Genomic DNA, 22,036 nt, shown 5'->3' on the forward strand with positions numbered 1-22,036 from the left:
TGTCAGCGCAGAGCCTGATGCCAAGCTTGAGCTCTTGAACTGTGAGATCATGACCTGTGAGATCATGACCTGAGCCAAAACCAAGAATTGGACACTTAACCAACTGAGCCACCCAGGCACACCCCTCCCCGTCCTCCATCCTGATGTGTAGAATGTAAATGTGATATCTAGAGCACTACCAACCTTCTTGGTCTATGAGAATGTGGGCAGAATAGTTAGCTGGAAGGGCTATGAATCCATGAATATTGCAGAACCACCATAGTTATTCTGGGCTTCCATCTTTAGTGATCTGCTATGTGACATACAAAAAGCCATCCATCTTGTTTCAACCACTAAACATTTTCTGGCCCTTGAAGCTGAAACTGATTCTGACTGACACATTGTCCCTGCCAGTGTGCCACCTCCCTTTGAAGATAACTATGTCTTTCTCCATAATGTTTCTTTTTTATTATTGGATTTTTTAATTTTTTTAAGTTTTTATTTAAATTCCAGCTAGTTAACATAGTGTTACATTAGTTTCAGGAGTACAATATAGTTATTCAACACTTCCATACCTCACCCAGTGCTCACCATGACAAGTGCACTCCTTAATCCCCATCACCTACCTCACCCATCTACCCAGCTTCCACCCCTCTGGTAACCATCAGTGTGTTCTCCATAGTTAAGACTCTTTTGCTTTCTTTGCCTCTCTCTTTTTTCCCCCTTTGCTCACTTGTTTGTTTCTTAAATTCCACAATGTTTTAATACTCAGCATGTCTGACTAAAGATACCTCCCTATATAGGTAGGGAGTATAGATATTTATAGATTTTTCAACCCTATCCATAGTGTTAATTCCTTTACTGCCTACATACTGATTATTACTCACTGTATATTTGGTGATTATTGCTTTATAATTAATTTAATTCTCCATCCCAAACCATGAGGAAAGGACATACCATGGCCTGGGTTAAACAGGGCTTTTCCAAAACAACCTGAGAGGATGTTGGTCGGAGCAAATTCAAACTCATGAACACTGTCATGTTACTATTACAGTAATAACTACCAAAGTTCTATTTACTGCTCAGACATCTCTTCTGAGCTCCAGTCACATGCATTCATGGAAAATGGACCCATATTTACCTCAAGTTTTATGGACAACCCATATAATACCATTCAAAAACAGAGAGCTTCATCTCTCCCCTTAAATCTCCCTTTCCCCGTGTTTTCTGGGTCTCATTGAATGGTACCACCAGCCACCTGAGAGTCATCTTCTATTCCTCTTCCGCCCTCACTACTACCTGTAATTATCCTTGAAGATTTCCCTATTATATTCCTGTGATAAATCTCAATTCCATCCCTAGTCACTCACCTTACTGTCTCTCCCTTTTCCAGTTCTAATCATTTCTTTTTTTTTAAGTTTATTTATTTTGAGAGAGAGAGAGAGGTAAAGTGTAAGCAGGGGGAGGGGCAGAGAGAGAAGAAGAGAGAGAGAATCCCAAGCAAGCTCCACAATGACAGCGCTGACAGCCCGATGTGGGGCTCAAACTCACAACTGTGAGATCATGACCTGAGCCAAAATTAAGAGTTGGATGTTTGACTGCGCCACCCAGGTGTTCCAGGTCCCATCATTTCTTGCTTTGACTATTGCAACAATTTGAGACATGGTCTCTTGAGCAACCCACTCCAATACAGGCTCCACACTATGGTGTTACCTATCTTTCTGAGATGTGTCAGAGTATTTCACTCTTGTTTAAAATTCCTGGTGGCTCAGTAGGTTGAGCATTCAACTCTTGATTTCAGTTCAAGTCATGATCTCACAGTTTGTGAGTTCGAGCCCTGTGTGGGCTCCATGTTGACAGTGCAGAGCCTGCTTGGAATTCTTGCTCTCTTCCTCTCTCTCTGCTCCTCCCTTCTCTCTCTCTCTCTCTTGCTCTCTCTCTCTCTTTCGCTTAACATAAACTTGAAAAAAAAGTCCTCGGGGCGCCTGGGTGGCGCAGTCGGTTAAGCGTCCGACTTCACTCAGGTCACTATCTCGCGGTCCGTGAGTTCGAGCCCCGCGTCGGGCTCTGGGCTGATGGCTCAGAGCCTGGAGCCTGTTTCCGATTCTGTGTCTCCCTCTCTCTCTGCCCCTCCCCCGTTCATGCTCTGTCTCTCTCTGTCCCAAAAATAAATAAAAACGTTGAAAAAAAAATGTTTAAAAAAAAAAGAAAAAAAAGTCCTCAATGATGTCCAGTTTTTTGGAGGCAAAAAGCTAAACTCTTCATTGTGACATTTAAGACCTTCAAAGATCTGAACCCAGCCTGCGTGGGTGAACTGACTGTTGCTGATCCCACCGTACAAATGTATTACCATTCCCACAAATCCTTCATTCATTTCCAATCTCTATATAGGATTGATGTGGACTCTGCAAAATGGGTGCATTTAAAACTAGTGAACTATCCAATCCTAGAAACCCAGCAAGATATTCTCCTCTAATTTAAGCTTTCTTCAACTACTTTTTGTCTCTCAGCATGAAGAGAAAATCCCTTATTCATTAGGGTCCCGACACACAACTTTATATGTGCTGACTTTGTGCATCTCTTATACTGTGTACATGATTGTGCAAGGTAGCACTCCTTCCATGTCTTAGAAAGCAGGAGAAACCAGCACGAGGACAAACCCATGCTGCCGTGCGAACTTCCCCAGACACTCACATAGATACAGGGCCTTCAGAGGGCCATAGAACATTTTGCAACAAAAACAAGTCCACCTCTAGTCCCCTGTACTTCTCACCCTACCGACTTCAGGGCCTCTCTTTTCCCCCAAGTCCCCACCAGCCCCTTTTACTTCCTGCCCAGGCCTGGTATCACCCAAGTTCCAGGCCTGGACTTGCTGAGGGGATCCAAACCCTTCTTCCCAGGTACCTCTCTAACCCAGTGGCAACTTGGCCTCCTGAAAGATGAGATGCATTTGAGCGGCTTGGCTCCTCAGCATAGTTGATGGTTTCCAACTGCTAAGGACTCTCTGTTCATTTGGAATTGGCCTGAATAGTCTCACGTAGCTAGAACCTAGTCATTGTCACTAAACTCAAGATATCAGAGAAAATGCTGACTGGAAATTCTTGTCTTTTTCTTTTTAAAAAATATAGAACCTCTGGGGTGTCTGGGCGGCTCAGTTGGTTAAGCGTCCGACTCTTGGTTTCAGCTCAGGTCATGATCTCATGGGTTCGTGAGATCAAGCCCCTCGTCAGGCTTTGCACTGACAGCATGGATGCTGCGTGGGGTTCTCTCTCTCTGTCTCTCTCTCTCTGCCCACCCCCACTTATGCTTGCTCATTCTCTCTCAAAATAAATAAATTTTTAAAAATTTAAAATACAGAATCTCTAATAAATAGCACCCTTTCCCCGCCAAGCTGAGAGTCAAATGGAACCAATGCAGACGAGTTGTCTTGTTTTCTGCACAGTTAAGAAATAGGGAATTCAATGTGTATTTACAACGATAGCAAAGTTAAAATAGCTCATACTATGTTGCCAAATGAAGGATAACAGAGATATAAACACTGTCTTTAAAAAGATTCTTTTAGCAGAAAAGTATGAATTGAATCATTTACTGAAGTACTGTTTGAACAGATGGTGTGATTAACAGCTAACATGTAAGCCATCTTGGGAGCTTATGGAAAAGTAAACAAGTGGAGCTAAAAAGAAATCACTTTATTCCCCAAAAGGTTCTTTCATTCATTTTACTAGGAAAATTGGAAAGTCTGTGTTTAGAAGCTCTGTTTCCTTGGGGGTTTGTCAGGAGTGAGCAGGGAGGAGAGTCTCTTCAGAGTAAGAGCACACTGATGCAGGATTGAGCTCCAAATTTGTCTCCTGAAGGATGAGACGGGTCTGAGCAGCCGAGACCCTCTGCACAGCTGACCCTTCCCAGCCACGAAAGACACTCTTCATCTCTGCATGTCCTGAAAGGCCTCATGTGCCCGGGTAGAGGAGAAGGGAGTCAGGAGCTGGGAATCAGCTATGTAACAGGCACTCCGCTAGGAACATTCCAAGCACTGTTTCCTCTAAGGCTAGCTCACCATGGCCCCGGGAGTCACACGTTATAAGGCTGATTTTCCCAGTGGGGAAACTGAGGTGGGGAAAGGGGAAGATATCTCCCAGAGCCCACGTGGTCATGTCCTTTGTGGAGCTGCCCTTGAAACGCTGGCTGTTGACCTTCAGGCTTTAGGAGAGGCGGCTGATTGCAGAGGGAAGAGCACTGACCATGTCTGGAGGCACGGGTGTGAAAGGGTCCTCTGCTAGCTAGTGCCTCAGGGACAGCAGCTGTTGCCTTCGGTGCCCCAGTTTCTCCATGTTTAAAATGTGGGAGTGGCACCACATGGGCCCCAAGGTCCTCGTTCGGGTCTGAAAATGGTATCAGCATATCAATCCAGCTGGCTTCCCCAGCCCCATTGTTCCTGGTCATCGTCAACTGAAATACAGAAAGAGTCCTTACACAGGGGGGCAGCTCTAGCTATGGTGCCACCTACGTAGGCAAATCTCCAAGGAATCGGCTGACCCTTGGCAGAGCTCTCTCTCCACTGCCTTACCTTAGCGTTACCGTATCCACTTAGTGTTGTCCTAGTGTTTTCATCGGACTAATATTTACTGAGTGTGCAGTAATGCTCCAAACACTGCGCTAGGCACTGTGGAAACAACTGGGAGCAAGGACACAGTGTCTTTCTTCCTAAAATTAGGCCCCGTGGGGGAGATACAGAAGCAAACAGATAGGTAAAACACCGAAGGATAAGTGTGGGCATAAGAAAAGGGAACCAGAGTTCTACCTGAGGAGTCAGACTATGTTACCTTGAGGTAATGATGTGGACATCAGATTAAACTTTTTGTCAACCATCCAGATATTTAGAAGCACCCAAGTGACTGCTGCAGATTTGCTTGGTCTATTATCCCGGCACTTGGTAGCACTGAGATGAAAATGTTGGATTCCCATGCCATTTAAGGCCATGCCAGGAAGGTAATGAAATATTTTGTTTCCAAAGTTCTAGAGACTTAATTAAGGAGAAAAGCAACTTTAGTGTTAGTAGTCTGGAAATAAACTCCTTCTCTTGGGCATGTTCCTGTAAATACTTCTGAACTCTTTCATGTGAACGGCCTTCTAATTGCCTCTCTGGGACCTAATCCTGGAGGCTTTGAAATGGTTTCCCTTTGCAACTTTGAAACCTTTGATACTGTGTCCCCTGGCAGGTGTGATTCCACCTCTGTCCCTGACCTTTTCTAATAATTGGACTTTGGAAGTGTTCCTCTCCCCATTTAGTAAAGTTGCTGCTGCTTTTGAGTTACATTTGGAATTAACTTCAGGGCTCTGCTAAATGAAAGGAAAGCATATGTGTTCATATGTGATACTGTTCATTCAGCCCAAGGATTCTTTCATGTCAACAGAAGAAAGAAACTCCTATAACCCCTCAAGTACCTGTCTGCCAGGACACTTACTACTCTGCACCTCACCTTAAAGACAGCTGTCTCAAAATATTATCCCTCATCTCATCACTCGACTGTGAGTTTCTACAAGCAATAACAGTACTTTTGTTGTCCTTAGATGCTATGTGCCTAGAGCCAATGCCTCGTATGTAGGAGATGTTGTTCAATATTTGGCCAAACTCCAAATTTCCAAAGTTGCTTTATTGATTTCTCAGTACTGTTTTATTGTCACATAAAGCCTGCCATAATTCATTCCCAAAGTCAGCCATCGTGCTATCTTACATAGCAATATTGTTTCATTATTTTGACAGGTGCTAAAATTAGACTCTAAACTTAACTCAGAGTTAATGTTTTCTAAACATTATATTCATCTCCAGTAATTTTCATAACAGCTAACTTCTAGTCTTATGGATCACTTGCTTCTCCTGGAGGAGAAAGAAATGGTATAATCTGTTCTTTAAATTACCATGCTGGACTGCTCATTAGGCTACAGTCGAATCGAGGGCCAACAAGTATAAATAAAGGATTTTAATAATTCCTTATAAGTTTACCAATAATTTATCATTACAGTTATTCCATTTAGTTTCCATGAAAAGCTTTATGTTAACTTGCTTATTGGAAAAAAATCAAATATTCACCATGATTTTTTATGGACTTTATATTGACCATAAGAAACTAAACATACCTGAAATCATAGAGCTAGAAGAGTCCTGAACAATTGTTTAGTGCCATGAGAAAATGCTTCAGTGGGAAAGCAGTTCACATTTTGTATAGCTGACATCATGACTATGAAAATAGCATAGGAACAGGGAAAGAGCCCAAATTCTGTTAACGGTCACAACTAAACAGTGGAATTCTCTGTGGTTTTGTTCAGTTACCTATGGTTTTCTATGGCTTCCATGTTTTCTCTACTGATTGGAGAAAATGTTGATTAGGAACAATAATTGTCCATAGTGAGATCCATTTGCTTTATAGAAGAGGAACCTAAAGTTCAGCATGCTCTAGCAAAACCAGGACAAGAAATTTGGCCTCAGCACTTTTAGACTAAGTTGTTCTTTGAATTAAGATTTGAGGAAGATGTGGATTTATTTATAATTTCCAAGCTCTATTGAGATATAACTGACCTACCACATGGTCTAAATTTATGCTCTGCAATTTGATGATTTTATACACTTATATACTGCAAAATGATTACCACTATAGCATTAGCTAACATCTCCCTTGTGTCACCTAATTACCATTTCTTTTTTGCAGTGGGAACATTTAAGATCTTACTCTATTATCAACTTTCAAATATATACATAGTATTATTAACCATAATCACCACACTGTACATTAGGTCCCCAGAACATATTCATCTTATGAGTGGAAATTTGTACCCTTTGACCAACATATCCCCATTTCCCCCACCCACCACCTCCTAGTAACCATGGTTCTACTTTCTGGTTCTATGAGTTTAATTTTTTTTAGGTTCCACATATAAGTGAGATAATAAAGTATTTGTCTTTTTCTGTCTATTCCTGTAGAATTTCATGTTCTAATTAATCTAAACTTTGGGTGAAATAAGAATTCTGTGCATTTTAAAAAATGTAGCTGTCAATCTAAATTCAAGCGGGACATGAACAATGAATATGCCTACTTGGTTTCCTCCTTTTAGACAAAGTAGTCATTTGGACTGATCATCTTGCAGGGATCCCTCGTCCTACTCCTGAGTTTCTCCTCTCAGTCATGGCTCTTACCAAGTGCCTGTTGCCGGCAGTGCCTTTGGTCACCCAGGGAGTCTCATCACCTCTGCTGCAAGAGGAGATTAGACTGTTTTGGCAAATGGTTGTCAATGTGTCCGGGTATGAGTTGGATTCACTGAAAGGACCTGAACTTTTACATGATGGGTGCTAATTCCTGCTAATTGCCATCACCTCATAATTAAATTGGCAGAAATTTCACTCCAGGGGCAGGGCATATGAAAACCAGCAGGCTTAAAAGCAGCCTTCTAGAGAACTCTGAGATTGGGGAGTGCCAGATCAACAGGCTGTTTCTAGGCCTCAGTTGTTGGAAGGATTCAGAGGACACAGGGTATCACGGAGGAGTGCTGTTAGAAGCAGGACACAAGACCTGTGTATGCATAAGGAACCACTGTTTGCAGTGACCTGTACTGGGTACAGGAATAACAATGGAATAACATTGGGCTGGGTAGTTCCCAATTAGTATAATGCAAAAAGCAAATGCAAGGTGGTGTGCAGGCTAGAGGACATGATTTCAAGAATAATTAGCATCCCATCTACATCAGCAATTGGCAAACTATAGCATGTGGGTCAAAAGCAGTCCAGTTGCAACAGAGACCTATGGCCTACGAAATCTAAAATCTCCTTTACATGACTGATTACAAAAAAAAAAGGTAACCAGTCCCTGTTTCAGATCATGAAAGAGAAAGGTTGGAAGAAGTAAACCTGAAAGGAAATCAGGACAAAACAGCAGTTAAGGAGACCCCAACCTATTTCTGAAGCTCAGAAATGGAAGAACTTAACAGAGGAGATAAGGGTGGTGGGGGGAAACTGTGCGCTCGGATTAAAATATACATGGATGAGGATATTTTTATTAAGGTGATTCTGAATCATCTAAAATTGAAGCTGGCAAATTACAGCCCAGCCATCAAACTTGGCCCACTACATGTTTTTTTTAATTGTAGTTTTATTGGAAGACAATAACACCCATTTGTTTATATATTTTCTATGGCTGTGGCATTAATACAAAAACCTTTAATAACAAGCTAAGACATTTAACTCTTCATTTCTCCTCAAGCCCCCTCCTCTTCTGGTCCTTCCCAAAGGGTAAGCTCTGTGAACCAGCATCGAGGGCTCTTTCTCTCCCTTCTAGGTGTACCTAGTGTTGTTTACCTATTCTAGCTACATTTCCAGTATTATCATTTTTATTGCCAGTAATCTGCAAGAGCAAGTGAGAGAAACTTTATCTTCAAGCAATATTTTGGCCTCATTATTACATGTGATATCCCAAATCATGGGTAACGTAGTAGGGTTGAAATTTTAAGATTTAATTTCTACCCAAATTTCTCCTAACATATTGATTAAGGGATTAATGCTATGTTGCAAGGATGTCTCCAGTGACATGCCAAGGACCCTGCTGTGTTCAACACTTTTATCAAATGACTTTGGTAAAATCCCAGAGGGCAAATGTGCCAATTTTGGGGTGATACAAAAAAGTAAGAAGTACTTACGTGAAGTTTTGGATACCAGAATTAGCATTCAAAAGGACCTCAGTGGAAGGGAACTCTGGGCCAAACTGAACAAGATGAAGAACTGGTTAGCAAATGGTAAAGCTGAGCCTTGAGGTTAAAAGAAAACCAGTTGTGCAGTCACAAGAAGTGATATAATTGTTTTGAGAGTAGTTTCTGTGGAAAAATCAAGGTTTAGGGGCCTTACTTCCTTGCTAAACATACTACTAAAAAAATAACTGGCCATCCTAGGATCACTTAGTATAAGAATGCTGCCACAGTTTGTAGTTTCTCCATGATGGACACTGGTCAATCCATGATTTCAGAAGGGTTTATGGTTCAAAGGACGACTCTTCAAGAGGACACTGGAAAAAAAAATCAGGAGTAGATCTGGGTTTGTAATTTAAAGGTCTTAGAACAAACTATATCATCTGAATTGAGATAGAAGGACCATGGTTAACTTGGAGAATACATTCTGTGAGGTTGTTATCACTATTGAGTTTCTGCGGTAATCCTAAATCTTACACAGGAATTGAAGAATTTCATGGGACATGAATTAGACTTTCAGTGGTAACATTGAGAAAGTCCAGGACAAACCAGGATGATTGGTCACCCTACACTGAGCTTCGCTACACTTACCTCCTATCCAGCAAATAGTTATACTTGTTTTTGCTTTAGTCTTATTAGCACTTACTGTTCCCTCTCCCATATTCTCTCTTCCCCTAAATTTTCACATAGTTACTTTGGGTCATTTTGGTCCCCACTCAAACATCACTTTCCTCAAAAGCAAATATCCATAATAAGAATCTTGTTCCACTGCTCTTTCATATCATCCTCTTTTACTTTCATCTTAACAGTTATTACTATCTGAATTACTTTATTTGTTACTTGTTGTTTTCTGTCTCATCCCCACAGAATAGAAGTTAAATAAGAAGGGAAGTCTTGTCTCTTTTGTTCATTGCTACATCCTCAGCAAATAGAACAGAACTGACACACAGTAAGAAATCAATAAATATGTGTTGAATGGATAAATGAATGAATTATTCTGTATGACCACGAAGCCTCGATTGAATCCTCCCATGTACACACCAAAAAGCTCTGAGGAAAAAATGTCCACAAGATAAGTAAAATTCAGTTACCTAGTAAACTTTCAGAGTAGGCCACTCAGATCAGTATGCTATAGGGATTGGGTCTAGTAGACTCCGGTTATAAGGCAAGAAAGTTGCTGTCAATTAGGCCTTATGAGATTGCTAGATAAGTATTGTCTACACCCAGAAGAGCTGCGCCTGTGCCACTTGCATGCTCTGTGCTGTGTACTTAACATGAAAAAAAGTCTGTTTTCATCTTAAATCTCTTGTGATTATCTGTCTCTGGTCAAACTATCATCAGAGACTTTAAGAAATTTGAAATTAAAAGATTCAGAGAAAATGTATCTATGTCCCCACAGCCAACTTCCCTTTCAGAAACATTGGCCATGGAATTTCTTTCTATTATGGACTCCTAAAGTATATGGTTATTTTCTCCCAAGATTCTGGTCCATTCCATCATAATTAAGTCCATAGCATCATTTCCCCTCAATGCTTCTTTAACCTTCTGAGAAATGAAACTGTCACTAAGGCAAATCCCAAATTTATCAGAGGCTCTGCTTTCAGAGGAATGAGACTTCTATCAGATGCCTGGACAGCTGAAGCCTTCCATTCCTACTGTAGCTTGCCTCTAATGCCAGTTCTGTAATCTTCATTAGGGAAGCATCAACCATGTCCTCTGTGAAATATTTTATGGATGGCACAGCAATTTCTCCCAATTTGTATGCTCCTGCAAATGTTCTCCATCTTATTCTCTTTCGTATTTTGTGGATTTCCATCCAGGTTTAATATGTTTTTTTTTAATATTTGGGGGTGAGAAAGTCCCTAGAATAGAATCTTGAGGAATGAATATCTCACATAGGCAGAACCTTACCATCAGCCCTCTATGGAAGGAGTGACCCACAAATGCCCAGTAAGAAGTGAATATCTGGCTGAAAGTCCCCTCTCCTGTCGTCTCTCTACAGTTCTGTCAGTCAACACAATATTTTTTTTTGTACCAAGAAATTGACAAGTACAAATTCAGGGGAAAAAAGATATTCAGGGCCAGATGGCCCCAAACAGTATCATTAAATGCAATATAAAAAAAATACCTGAATGGAAGAATCCATTTAGTCAAAGTGACATCAAAAGCTTTTATTTCAGCATTTTTCAAGACTTTCCTCTGTGCAAGGAAATGCCAGAGAAAACAGAGGCAACTCAGATATGGTCACTAAATCCAGGGGCTTACAAACTCCAAAATGTACACTCAGCCTTACTTCCATGATATGGGGTCTAAATTCTTCGAGTTAAAAAAAAAAACTAAATAAAAATAAAACTTTACCCAACCTCTGTTATCCCACAATCATACTTGAAAGAGAACTGGATTGACCAACATAGCGTTATCATTTGCAGAACCCGGCAAACGCAAAAGTTATGCAATCATCCTACATTGTACATCTTGTTCTCCAAAATTCCTCAATATTAATCCTTCATAGCACTACCTGAACATTTAACTTGCTAGCAGAAAAGAAAATAAATTAATGATGAACTGCTCAGAGAGAATGAAGTTTCTCTTTGAGGAAGACTGGCTGTGGTTCCCCAACACCACTATATTCAGTGACCAAAATCACTGCTATATGGAATGGTCACTGAAATTCTCATAAACCAGATTAGGAGGAAAGTGACCATTATTTTAATGAGATAAATATAGCAGAAACTTCTTCCTCCTTTGTCTTCTCTCTCTATTTGTATTAGACAAGGATACCTCCTAAATCCCAAAAGTGGAAACTATTCTTCAAGACTGAGGTCATGAATTTAAAACCACCACAAGATTATCCAAATTTCCAAGGTTCCTTCTTGCATTTGAATTGTGCCTTCTTTTAACGCTACTTAAATATTTTTGGTCTGTAAGTACACTATACATTTTTGGCAAACACCAATATTTTAAAAAAATATCTAGATGTATTCAGAAAGGACATCTCCTCAATTTATTTTTCTGTGGCTTGGAACAAAGTAACAGAATTTTGGACACTTTAAGAAGAAATTTCATTTTCATATTTGTGCAGGCAAAGAAAAATTGCATGTCATGAACTGGCATGAACTATATTATTATTATGTATGCTAGACAATGAATTTCTTTATTGTTTTTTGGACACCAACCTTTCATGGTAGCCTCATTACAAGACTTCTCTGTGTAAATAAAAGAAAAATACATTTAACAAGTAGAAATAAATGTGCATGATTCACCAGCACAGTTAACTCAAGATTTTCCAGCCTTATAACCACAACTGATAGGAAGATTTATTACCACAGCTGCTTGTATTAAACTTCTTTTCCTCGCAGTTGAAGGAATCAAATTTCTTCTTGGAGATTAGTCATTTGTGGGGGTGTTGCCAACTGCAAAATGCTTCTGTTATGAATGAGGTGCACTTCTCTGTTGCTGTCCTCCAGCCCTAAGTCAGTGAGTAATTTTCATCTTTTTATGTGTCTTTTCCCGCCTACCATCAGGAACAAATTTTAATGACTTACACAGTCAAACTTTCTTTAGTTGTTACTCAAACCTAAAACTTCAGATGGTATTGTTTCTAATAATGTGATAATATCGCAAGTAAAGGTGGGATGAAATGACATTTTGGCACATGTTTACAAGGATGAAATTCAAGCAGAAGGAAAGGTCTACATGGGATGTGAAACTGGGAACGGAGCTAACGTATCTTATGTAGCTAATAATTGTGCCTGGCACTGTGCTAGGTTCTCTATAGACATAATCTTATCTAATTCTTAGAACAATCCTGCAAGAGACCAGGTGATATTCCCACTAAATATATAAGGAAACTGACTTTCTCAAGATTGTGCAGCTTATTAGTGGCTGAACCACAATTTAGGCTTAGATTCCACTGACTCCCTCACTTTCTTTCTGTATTTTGACATTCTGCTTTTTGGGTATGAAGAATTACCCAATTATATGCAGCACTAATACAACAATACAGTATGGAGAGATTTGATTCTGTGTCTAAATAAGAAAATCCTACAGCCAAAATAGATTTCAATGGGTCATCTGTTTCACTCCCTACTGAAATCTCACAAAACTGACAAGGCTCTGTCTTTTCCTTCCTTCCTCCTTCCCTCCCTCTCTCAGTTCCTTTCTTTCTTTCTTGTTCTTTCTTTCTTTCTTTCTTTCTTTCTTTCTTTCTTTCTTTCTTTTCTTTCTTTCACACTTCTGGAAACATGCATTCCAAAATTTGACTTATCTCTCTTCAAAATTTCCAGTAACGATTGTCTTCATAAAATCCTTTTATCTAATACAATCTTCCCATCACCCTTTAAGCTCTTGTTTGTATTATACGGAGATGGTAGTATCTGAACATAGTAAGCTTCTGTCATTGAAGATATATGTCAGAACAATTGAACAAAGAGTGATGCTTTAGTAAATCCACAAGTTGCTTCATTTATTTCATGTCATTTTGGCTGGTGTTGTTTTTCCATTGACTTGAGTGATTGCTTTAGCTACATATACACTTTCTAATTTACCATCCATATGTGGTTTTAATATGACATGTAAGAAGCAAAAAAAAAAAAAGAGTTGAAAAGCAAATAAGCATTTCAAGCATTCACAATTATATCATTGAGCTTAAAGTTAAAAATTATTTGTTAATCAGTGAGCCAACTTAAATAAAGCTGTCTATAAATGTGCATTTTTGGTGGGGAGATGTAGATATTTGCCTCTTTTTTTTTTTTGGTCAAGAATAAAGGCAGTCATCTAGCTATGACCCTTTATGAAAGAAATAATTCTGTTTAACTCAATGTTAATGACGGTCTTACTTGATCAAGTGTAAGTACCTCTAATGGGGATCTAACACAGTCCAAACAACTTAACCTCACAAGGTTCCATAAGACAGGAAAACGAAGAGAACCTGTATTTTCATCATTGGATACTTGAGCAGCTGAGTCTAACTCAGTAAAACAAATGACACATAACAATTAATCTGAAGTCTAGAGCATGAACTCTAACAGGCTACTGAGATGCTATTCCTCTTATTTCCTAATATAGGTTACATTACATTTTAACTTTCCCAGTACTTGAGATGACTAAATGGGCAGTCTAAAGACAGACAATGCCTCTGAGGTGACTGAATTCATCCTCGTTAAATTTTTCCAATAACCTCAAACCCAGGCTCCCTTGTTGGGACTGCTGTTTTTCTACCTGGTCACAATGTTTGGGAATAACTTTATTGTTGTAGTGTGATGGGATTCTCAACTTCATATCCCCATGTATTTTTTTCCTCAGTAATTTATCCTTCCTTGATATCTGTTACTCCACCAGCTGGGAACCATATGTCTTGGCCCAATGCTTCAGGGACTTCCCCATTATTTTCTATACCAGCTGTTATGCCCAGATGACCACATCCCTCTTTCCAGGGATGACAGAATGTCTCTTCCATGCTGTCATGGTTTATGACAGGTTTGTTGCAATCTCCAATCCCCTGCATTACACCACCATTATGAATAATGAAGTTTGCGTACAGTTGGCCTTGGGAACCTGGGCAAGTGCATTCTTAGTAGCAGTCTTACCATTCATTGCAATTCCTGCTTGTTATTATGGACAGAATGCCATCAGCCATTTTACCTGTGAGATCCAGGCCCCGCTGAAGCTCATCTGCTCAGACACTCCTGTCAGTCTGATTCTGGGTCTGGTTATCAGTGTGTTCATATTGACCTTGCCTTTCACTATCATCCTTATTTCCTACTTCCACATTGTGGTTATCGTGCTGAGGATCCATTCTGTAGAGGCCAGCCTCAAATCTTTCTTCATCTGTGGACCTTATCTAACTGTGGTCAACATATTTAATGGTAGAGCCATCTACATGTACCTGAAACCTCAAAGAAATCTCAGGAAGAGGACAAATTCGTCTCAATATTTTTTAAAAAATTTTTTAACGTTTATTTATTTTTGAGACAGAGAGAGACAGAGCATGAACGGGGGAGGGTCAGGGAGAGGGAGACACAGAATCTGAAACAGGCTCCAGGCTCTGAGCTGTCAGCACAGAGCCCGATGCGGGGCTCGAACTCAGGGACCGCGACTTCTCAATATTTTATGGAGCAGTTAATCCCATGTTAATTCCCCTCACTTACACCCTAAGAAACAAGGGTGTAAGAGGTACACTGAGGAAGTTAGCCAAAGGAAATGAAAAATCCTAATGGCTCTCTTTAAATCTCTTCAATGTGCAGGAAAAACAATGAGAACTCAGTCTGTAAAATTTCAATTTTTTTTTTTAAAACAAACAACAGGGGCAACTGGGTGGCTCAGTCGGTTGAGCGTCCAACTTCGGCTCGGGTCATGATCTCGCAGTTTGTGAATTCGAGCCCCACGTTGGGCTCTGTGCTGACAGCTCAGAGCCTGGATCCTGCTCCGGATTCTGCCTCTCCTTCTCTCTCTGCCCCTCCCCCACTCGCATTGTGTGTGTGTGTGTGTGTGTGTGTGTGTGTCTCTCTCTCCCTCCCTCTCTCTTTCACTCAAACATAAATAAAGATCAAAAAAAAATTTTAAACAAACAACAATAAAAATCTTACTGAACATTCTACTAGGTCCCTACTAGACACACTCATTATCAAGTTTACCATAAGTGGTAACATTTTGTCAAGTCACATTGTGACCTAAAGCCATGAATGTGCCCAAAATAGCTCAGAGAGAGAATAATAGTAAGAGATAGGTAAAGGTGGATGCTACAGCTGTAGTAGTCTATCAGGGACAGGTTCTTTTCTGAGGTATAAAGAGCCAGTTTTTTGTGACCAACCATCTTTGTACTTGCCACACAAGGATAAAATTCATATATAGCACACTGATTATACAACCATTGTATATTTTATAGGTGTCTACCCCAATTTGAACCTAATGGACAAATAATCCCTTAATTCCCACATTTAGGTGATAACTTCTCATAGCAAGAAGTATCTTTTGTATGTATAAAGCACTTTATCGCTTAAAAAGTGTTTTTAAATAAATTATTCTAATTTATACTTATAATTTCTTGTTTTAAAATAGTTTGCATGTTATACATATTAATAAATCTTTTCTCAATGAACATTGCTTCTACAAATATTAAATTTCTATCATATCAATTTCTTACAAAAACGTCTAAACTGAAATTGTTATTCTTTTGCCTTCTCCTATTTCTCTGCCTTCTCTTCCATGATGTGCCTTAGCGACCCTCTGGTCATTTCTACTCCCACTTCTCATACACATTCATGAGCTTTAGCATTTCTGTTCTACCCAAGCATCTTCAAGTCCAAGATTGTGATTATTTTTCTTTCTTCCCCATTTAATAAGATGCCATATGCACTTTCTATTATTGGCAATTAACATGTATTGTTCACTTTGTATTATGGTAATTTGTTGATTCTTTTTCTCATCTTAACTTTGACTCTGGAATTTTTCTGTCATAGCACATTGAGGAGGTGGTTATGTCTTGTTTCTAAAATTTTCGTTCTTCCCACACTCTTTTCTTAGGTAGATGGTTATCTGGTCACATTATCTTCTACCCTTAGCCTTTCTCTTTACTTTCTGAAGGTTGATCATTGTGGGGTGTGTGTGTGTGTGTGTGTGTGTGTGTGTGTGTGTGTGTGTGTGTATAATTGATAACCCATACAAAAATTTTAGAATGGTTCCTGGCATATAGTAAGCATTCAATAAGTTGCTATTTTTTGAATAGCAAATTTTTTATAGGATGCTAAGATATTATTGTGATTTTCTGAAAGTTTCCAAACACTCCTACTGTTTATTTTCCCAAGTCAATCTCCTTTATACATTCTCCACTCCAGAGTGTACGACGAGAAGCCTCAGAACCCCATTTGCTAGTTTTAGAAACACAGTTATATCATATTTCTCTTTGGCTCTTGCTTTTATGGCTTTACTTTTAATCTGTTTAACTCCTATTCCAGTTCCTCTGACCTATGCTTGATATATTTTAAGTAGAGACAGCCCCAAACTTAGGAATGAGTTATGTTCAAAAGTTAACTCATAAGTCATCAGCTTGGAACTCAGAGCACGTTTTCCCCACAGAGACAGAGTAGCTACATTCCAAAGGCAGCTCACCAACACCTATTTAGGTCACCATTCTATCACTAATAATACTAAAAGCCCTGGGAACGTTTTTAAAGTGTGTTTATTGGAAGATAGGTTTTGAGTCCACATTTGGATTCTAAAAACACAGGCACTGTTAGATGGTATTACTACTTCAAAAAAAAAAAAAGTCTTCCATGAGGATTAGTGCAACCACCCTCATGCCCTGATGAGTGTATGGGGAAATATCTACAAGATGTAAGAGTGGGGCTGAGGGAGCTTCTCTAGAGACTACAAAAGCAATAACTTTCTTCTATGTATGGGTCATGCACAATTCAGAGGGCTACTAGTCCTCCCTTCATTTCTCTTTATGTTATCACTGGTATTGGATGGCTTCCTAACACAATGCCTGGGGCTATTCATTTTACAAACATTTACTAAATGGCTACTGTATGTTAGGGCTACAAATCCAGGTAAGTTATTTGCTGCCTTTGAGAGATTCATAATGGAGTTGGGGAGTAAATAAGCACAGTGAAGTGCTGTCGATACTGTGATCCATATTTGTACAGGTTACAAAGTCGAGTTCTAAATAGACAATCAGGAAATATTTAATAGAGGAGATGACACCTTTAGTAGAGTCTTGAGAGAGATGTAGCTTGCCAGTTGGATAAGGGAGGACAATTATGGACGCAACATGAACAAGTACTGAGGTACAAAACCCAGCTTGGTGTACTTCCAGATACTGCCAACAATTTAATTCCCACAGCAGAAGGTGTGGGAAGTGTTTTGGCAATATATAAAACCCGCGAAGAAAGCAGTAGGCCAGATTATGGAGAGACTGCTATGCTATATTAAGGAGCTAGCACTTTATTTACTCTACAGGTCAACAAATTATGGCCCAAATGGCCAAATCCAGCTCTCGGTTTGCATAGCCCATGAGCTAAGATTGGTTTTTAAATTGTTAAGTGATATAAGAAAAACAACAACAACAACAGCTAAGAAGCCTATTCAACAAAGACTGTGGGCAGCCTGCAAAGTCTAAAATATTTACTCTCTGTCCCTTTACAGAAAAAAGTTTGCTGAGCCCTGTTATAGGTGGTGGGAAACCATCAAAGATTTTTAAGCAGATCAGTAACATGTTCAGAATTGTGTTTTTAAAAGCTCACTTTTACAAAAAAAATGTATAAAATTGATTGAAGAGGTATAAGATTGGACACAGAGTCAACTAGGAGGCTGTTAATAATCTGCGACTTGATGCAGAAATGAACTAAGAATGTAGCAAAAAAGATTTGGAAGAAACTTAGGTCATTGGAGTACCCCTTCCTTTTTCATTTTTACATGCAATTTCATTTACATTCAGTATGCATTTTCTCAGAAGCAGGGTCTTTAGCACAGATATAATAAAAGGTTTCAGGGGTTGGGTGATCTCATCATGAACGTCATTCACTTCTTTTCTAACATTCAAAGAACACATAGAGATATGGAGAGGGTAGGGTCCAAAGTCACATAGTTGTGTTTTATTCATATATGACAACCCCCTTCTCTGATCCAGAATAACTTTGTATGGCATATAAAATTGCATTTTGTTCAAATAAAACATGTTTATTTAAATATAATAAATGTCCTCTGGCTCCTTGCATGATTTCTAAAGTTCACTCCTCACCTGTTACTCCTTTAGACATACTGTTGCATTTCATGAATCATGAATAGTACTACTATGAGCCTCAAATTTTTTTCTATGAAATATTGTTATTCAACATAGTACTGGAAGTCCTACCCACAGCAATCATACATCAAAAAGAAATAAAAGGCATTGAAATCAGTAAAGAAGAAATAAAACTTTCACTATTTGCAGACGACATGATACTCTATATAGAAAACCCAAAAGATTCCACCAAAAAACTGCTAGGACTAATAAAAAATTCAGCAAAGTCACAGGATACAAAATCAATCTACAGAAATCTGTTGTATTTCTATACATCAATAATGAAGTAGCAGAAAGACAAATTATGAAAACAATCCCATTTATAACTGTAACAAAAATAATAAGACACCTAGCAATAAACCTAACCAAAGAGGTGAAAGATCTATACTCTGAGAACTATCAAACACTGAAGAAAGTGAAGATGACACAAAGAAATGGAAAGACATGGATTGGAAGAACAAATATTGTTAAAATGTCTGTACTACCCAAAGCAATCTACACATTTAATATAATCCTTATCCAAATACCAACAACATCTTTCACAGAACTAGAACATATGGAGCTACAAAAGACCCCAAATAGCCAAAGCAATCTTGAAAAAGAAAAGCAAAGCTGGAGGCATCACAATTTGGAAATTCAGGTTATATTACAAAGCTTTAATGATCAAGATAGTATGGTACTGGCACAAAAACAGACACATAGGTCAACAGAACAGAATAGAAAATTCAGAAATAAACCCACAATTTATGGTCAATTAACCTTTGACAAAGCAGTAAAGAATATACAATAGGAAAAAGTCTGTTCAACAACTGGTACTGGGAAAACTTGACAGCAACATGCAAAAGAATGAAACTGGATCACTTTGTTACACCATACACAAAAATAAATTCAAAATGGATTAAAGACCCAAATATAAGACCTGAAATCATAAAACTCCTAGAAGCGAGCATAGGCAGTAATTTCTCTGACATTGGCCGTGGCACCTTTTTTCTAGATAGGTCCACTAGGGCAAGGGAAACAAAAGCAAAAATAAACTATTGGGACAAAATAAAAAGGTTTTGCACAGCAAGGGAAACAATCAACAAAACTAAAAGGCAACCTATGGAATGGGAGAAGATATTTGCAAATGACATATCTGATAAGGGTTAGTATCCAAAATATATGAAGAACTTAAAAAACTCAACATCCAAAAAGCAAGTAAGCCAATTAAAAATGGGCAGAAGACACAAACAGACATTGTTCCAAAGAAGACATACATGTGGCCCATCACTAATCATCAGAGAAATGCAAATTAAAACTACAATGAGATTGGGGCGCCTAGCTGGCTCAGTCGGTTAAGCGTCCGACTTCAGCTCAGGTCATGATCTCGCGGTTTGTGAGTTCGAGCACCATGTCGGGCTCTGTGCTGACAGCTTGGAGCCTGGAGCCTGCTTCGGATTCTGTCTGTCTGTCTGTCTGTCTGTCTCTCTCTCTCTGCCTCTCCCCTGCTCACACTCTGTCTGTCTCTCAATAATAAATGTTTAAAAAAGCTGGGAAAAAAACTACAATGAGATAGTACCTCACAACTGTCAGAATGGCTAAAATCAACAACACAGGAAACAACAGGTGTTGGTGAGGATGTGGAGAAAAAGGAACCCTCTTGCACTGCTGGTGGGAATGTAAACTGATGCAGCCACTGTGGAAAATAGCATGGATGTTCCTCAAAAAGTTAAAAATAGAACTACCCCATGATTCAGCAATTGAACTATTAGGTATTTACCCAAAGAACATATTAATTCAGAGGAATACATGCACCCATATGCTTATAGCAGCATTATTTACAATAGCAAAGATATATAATCAGCCCAAGTGTCCACTGATAGATGAATGGATAAAGAAGATGTGGTGTATATATACAATGGAAAATTATTTAGTCATAAAAAGAGTGAAATCTTGCCATTTGCAAGGACATGGACAGAGCTAGAAAGTATAATGCTAAGTGACATAAGTCAGTCAGAGAAAGACAAATACCATATGATTTCACTCATATGTGGAATTTAAGAAACCAAGCAAATGAGCAAAGCAAAAATAAAAGAGAGATAAAGAAACCAAGAAACACACTTAACTATAGAAAACAAACTGATGGTTACCAGAGGGGAGATAGGAGGGGATGAGTGAAATAGGTGATGGGGATTAAGGAATACACTTGTCCTGATGAGCACTGGGTGATTAAAATAAAAACTTTAAGAATATATATAGTTATTTTCCTGCAGGCCTTTTTCCCTTGGAGGAGGCCTGTAGGCAGCAGCCATGGCACCCAGCCCGAATGGCATGATGTTGAAGCCCCACTTCCATAAGGACTGGCAGTGGCATGGCCTCATGGTTCAACCAGCCAGTGGGGAAGATCTGCAGACTCAAGGTCGGGAAGCCAAAGCAAGGCCCAGAGCCTCCATGTCCGGACCCATCCAGCCCATCCCATGGTGCCCCCACAGTGAGGTATCACACCAAAGTGCAAGTTGGCAGGGGCTTCAGCATGGAAGGGCTATGGGTGGCTGGCCTACACAAGAAGGTGGCATGGACCATTGGAATCTCAGTGAGTCCAAGAAGGTGGAACACGTCCACAGAGTCCCTGCAGGCCAATGTGAAGTGGCTGAAGGAGTATGGCTCCAAGCTCATCCTCTTCCCCAGGAAGCCATCAGCCCCTAAGGAGGGAGATGGCTTTGCTGAAGAACTCAAATTGGCTAGCCAGTTGACAGGACCAGTCATGCCCATGTGGAATGTCTGTAAGAAGGAGAAAGCCAGAGTCATTAGAGAGGAGAACTTCAAGGCATTCGCTGGTCTTCACGTGGTCCATGCCCATGCCTGGCTCTTTGGCATCTGGGCAAAAAGAGCCAAGGAAGCTGCAGAAAAGGATGTTGAGAAGAAAAAAATAAAGTATCACTGGCAACTTGTGATTATGTACATGTATATGTATGGTTAATATGTAATATTATATGTATATGTGATATATAATGTCATATGTATATATAATGTCATATGTATATGTAAAGTCATATATGTGTGTGTGTGTGTGTGTGTGTGTGTGTGTATATATATATATATATATATAGATAGATAGATATAAAATGTCAGTGACTTCCAGTTTATAAGTTTTTCTTTGCTCAAATATCATTCACTGTCTTTGTTTCATCATATTGGTGATTTCCTTATTCTATATACTATAGAAACCCACAGATATAATCATTCTGTCATATATCAGTATATAAAATCAGTAGGTTGTAAACCTTCAACATACACAAGGCTATATTTCAATTATATCTCAATACAGCGGCAGGGGGGAGAAACCTAAAAATAAGTGTTTGCTCAGCTCATGCAAAAAAGTCCTAGAATAATAATATCTAAATTTTGTTCAAGATATTTTCACAAATATCATCTCATTTGATCTTCACAACAATATGAAGTCACTTTACAGATGAGAAATTCAAGGATCTGGAAGCTCAAAGATTCTCCCAAGGTTGCACAGCTGGTAAGTGGTAGAAGTGGGACTAAAACCCATCTCTGACCCCAAAG

At 39.2% G+C, this 22,036-nt stretch overlaps 1 protein-coding gene and 1 pseudogene across 1 annotated transcript; both read left to right on the plus strand.

Annotated features, from left to right (window-relative positions):
* The first annotated feature begins 7,157 nt into the window (after positions 1–7,157).
* Positions 7,158–16,578, plus strand: LOC101093004 (olfactory receptor 13H1-like). The gene is made up of 4 exons (XM_019823455.1): positions 7,158–7,273; positions 13,554–13,638; positions 13,964–14,631; positions 16,542–16,578. Exons 1-4 carry the CDS (start codon positions 7,158–7,160, stop codon positions 16,576–16,578), a joined length of 906 nt encoding a protein of 301 aa, XP_019679014.1.
* Positions 16,579–20,776: 4,198 nt separating this feature from the next.
* LOC101093253 lies at positions 20,777–21,446 on the plus strand (annotated as a pseudogene).
* The last annotated feature ends 590 nt before the right edge of the window (positions 21,447–22,036 follow it).

Source organism: Felis catus, chromosome X, assembly GCF_018350175.1.
Source record: "Felis catus isolate Fca126 chromosome X, F.catus_Fca126_mat1.0, whole genome shotgun sequence".
NCBI lineage: Eukaryota > Metazoa > Chordata > Mammalia > Carnivora > Felidae > Felis > Felis catus.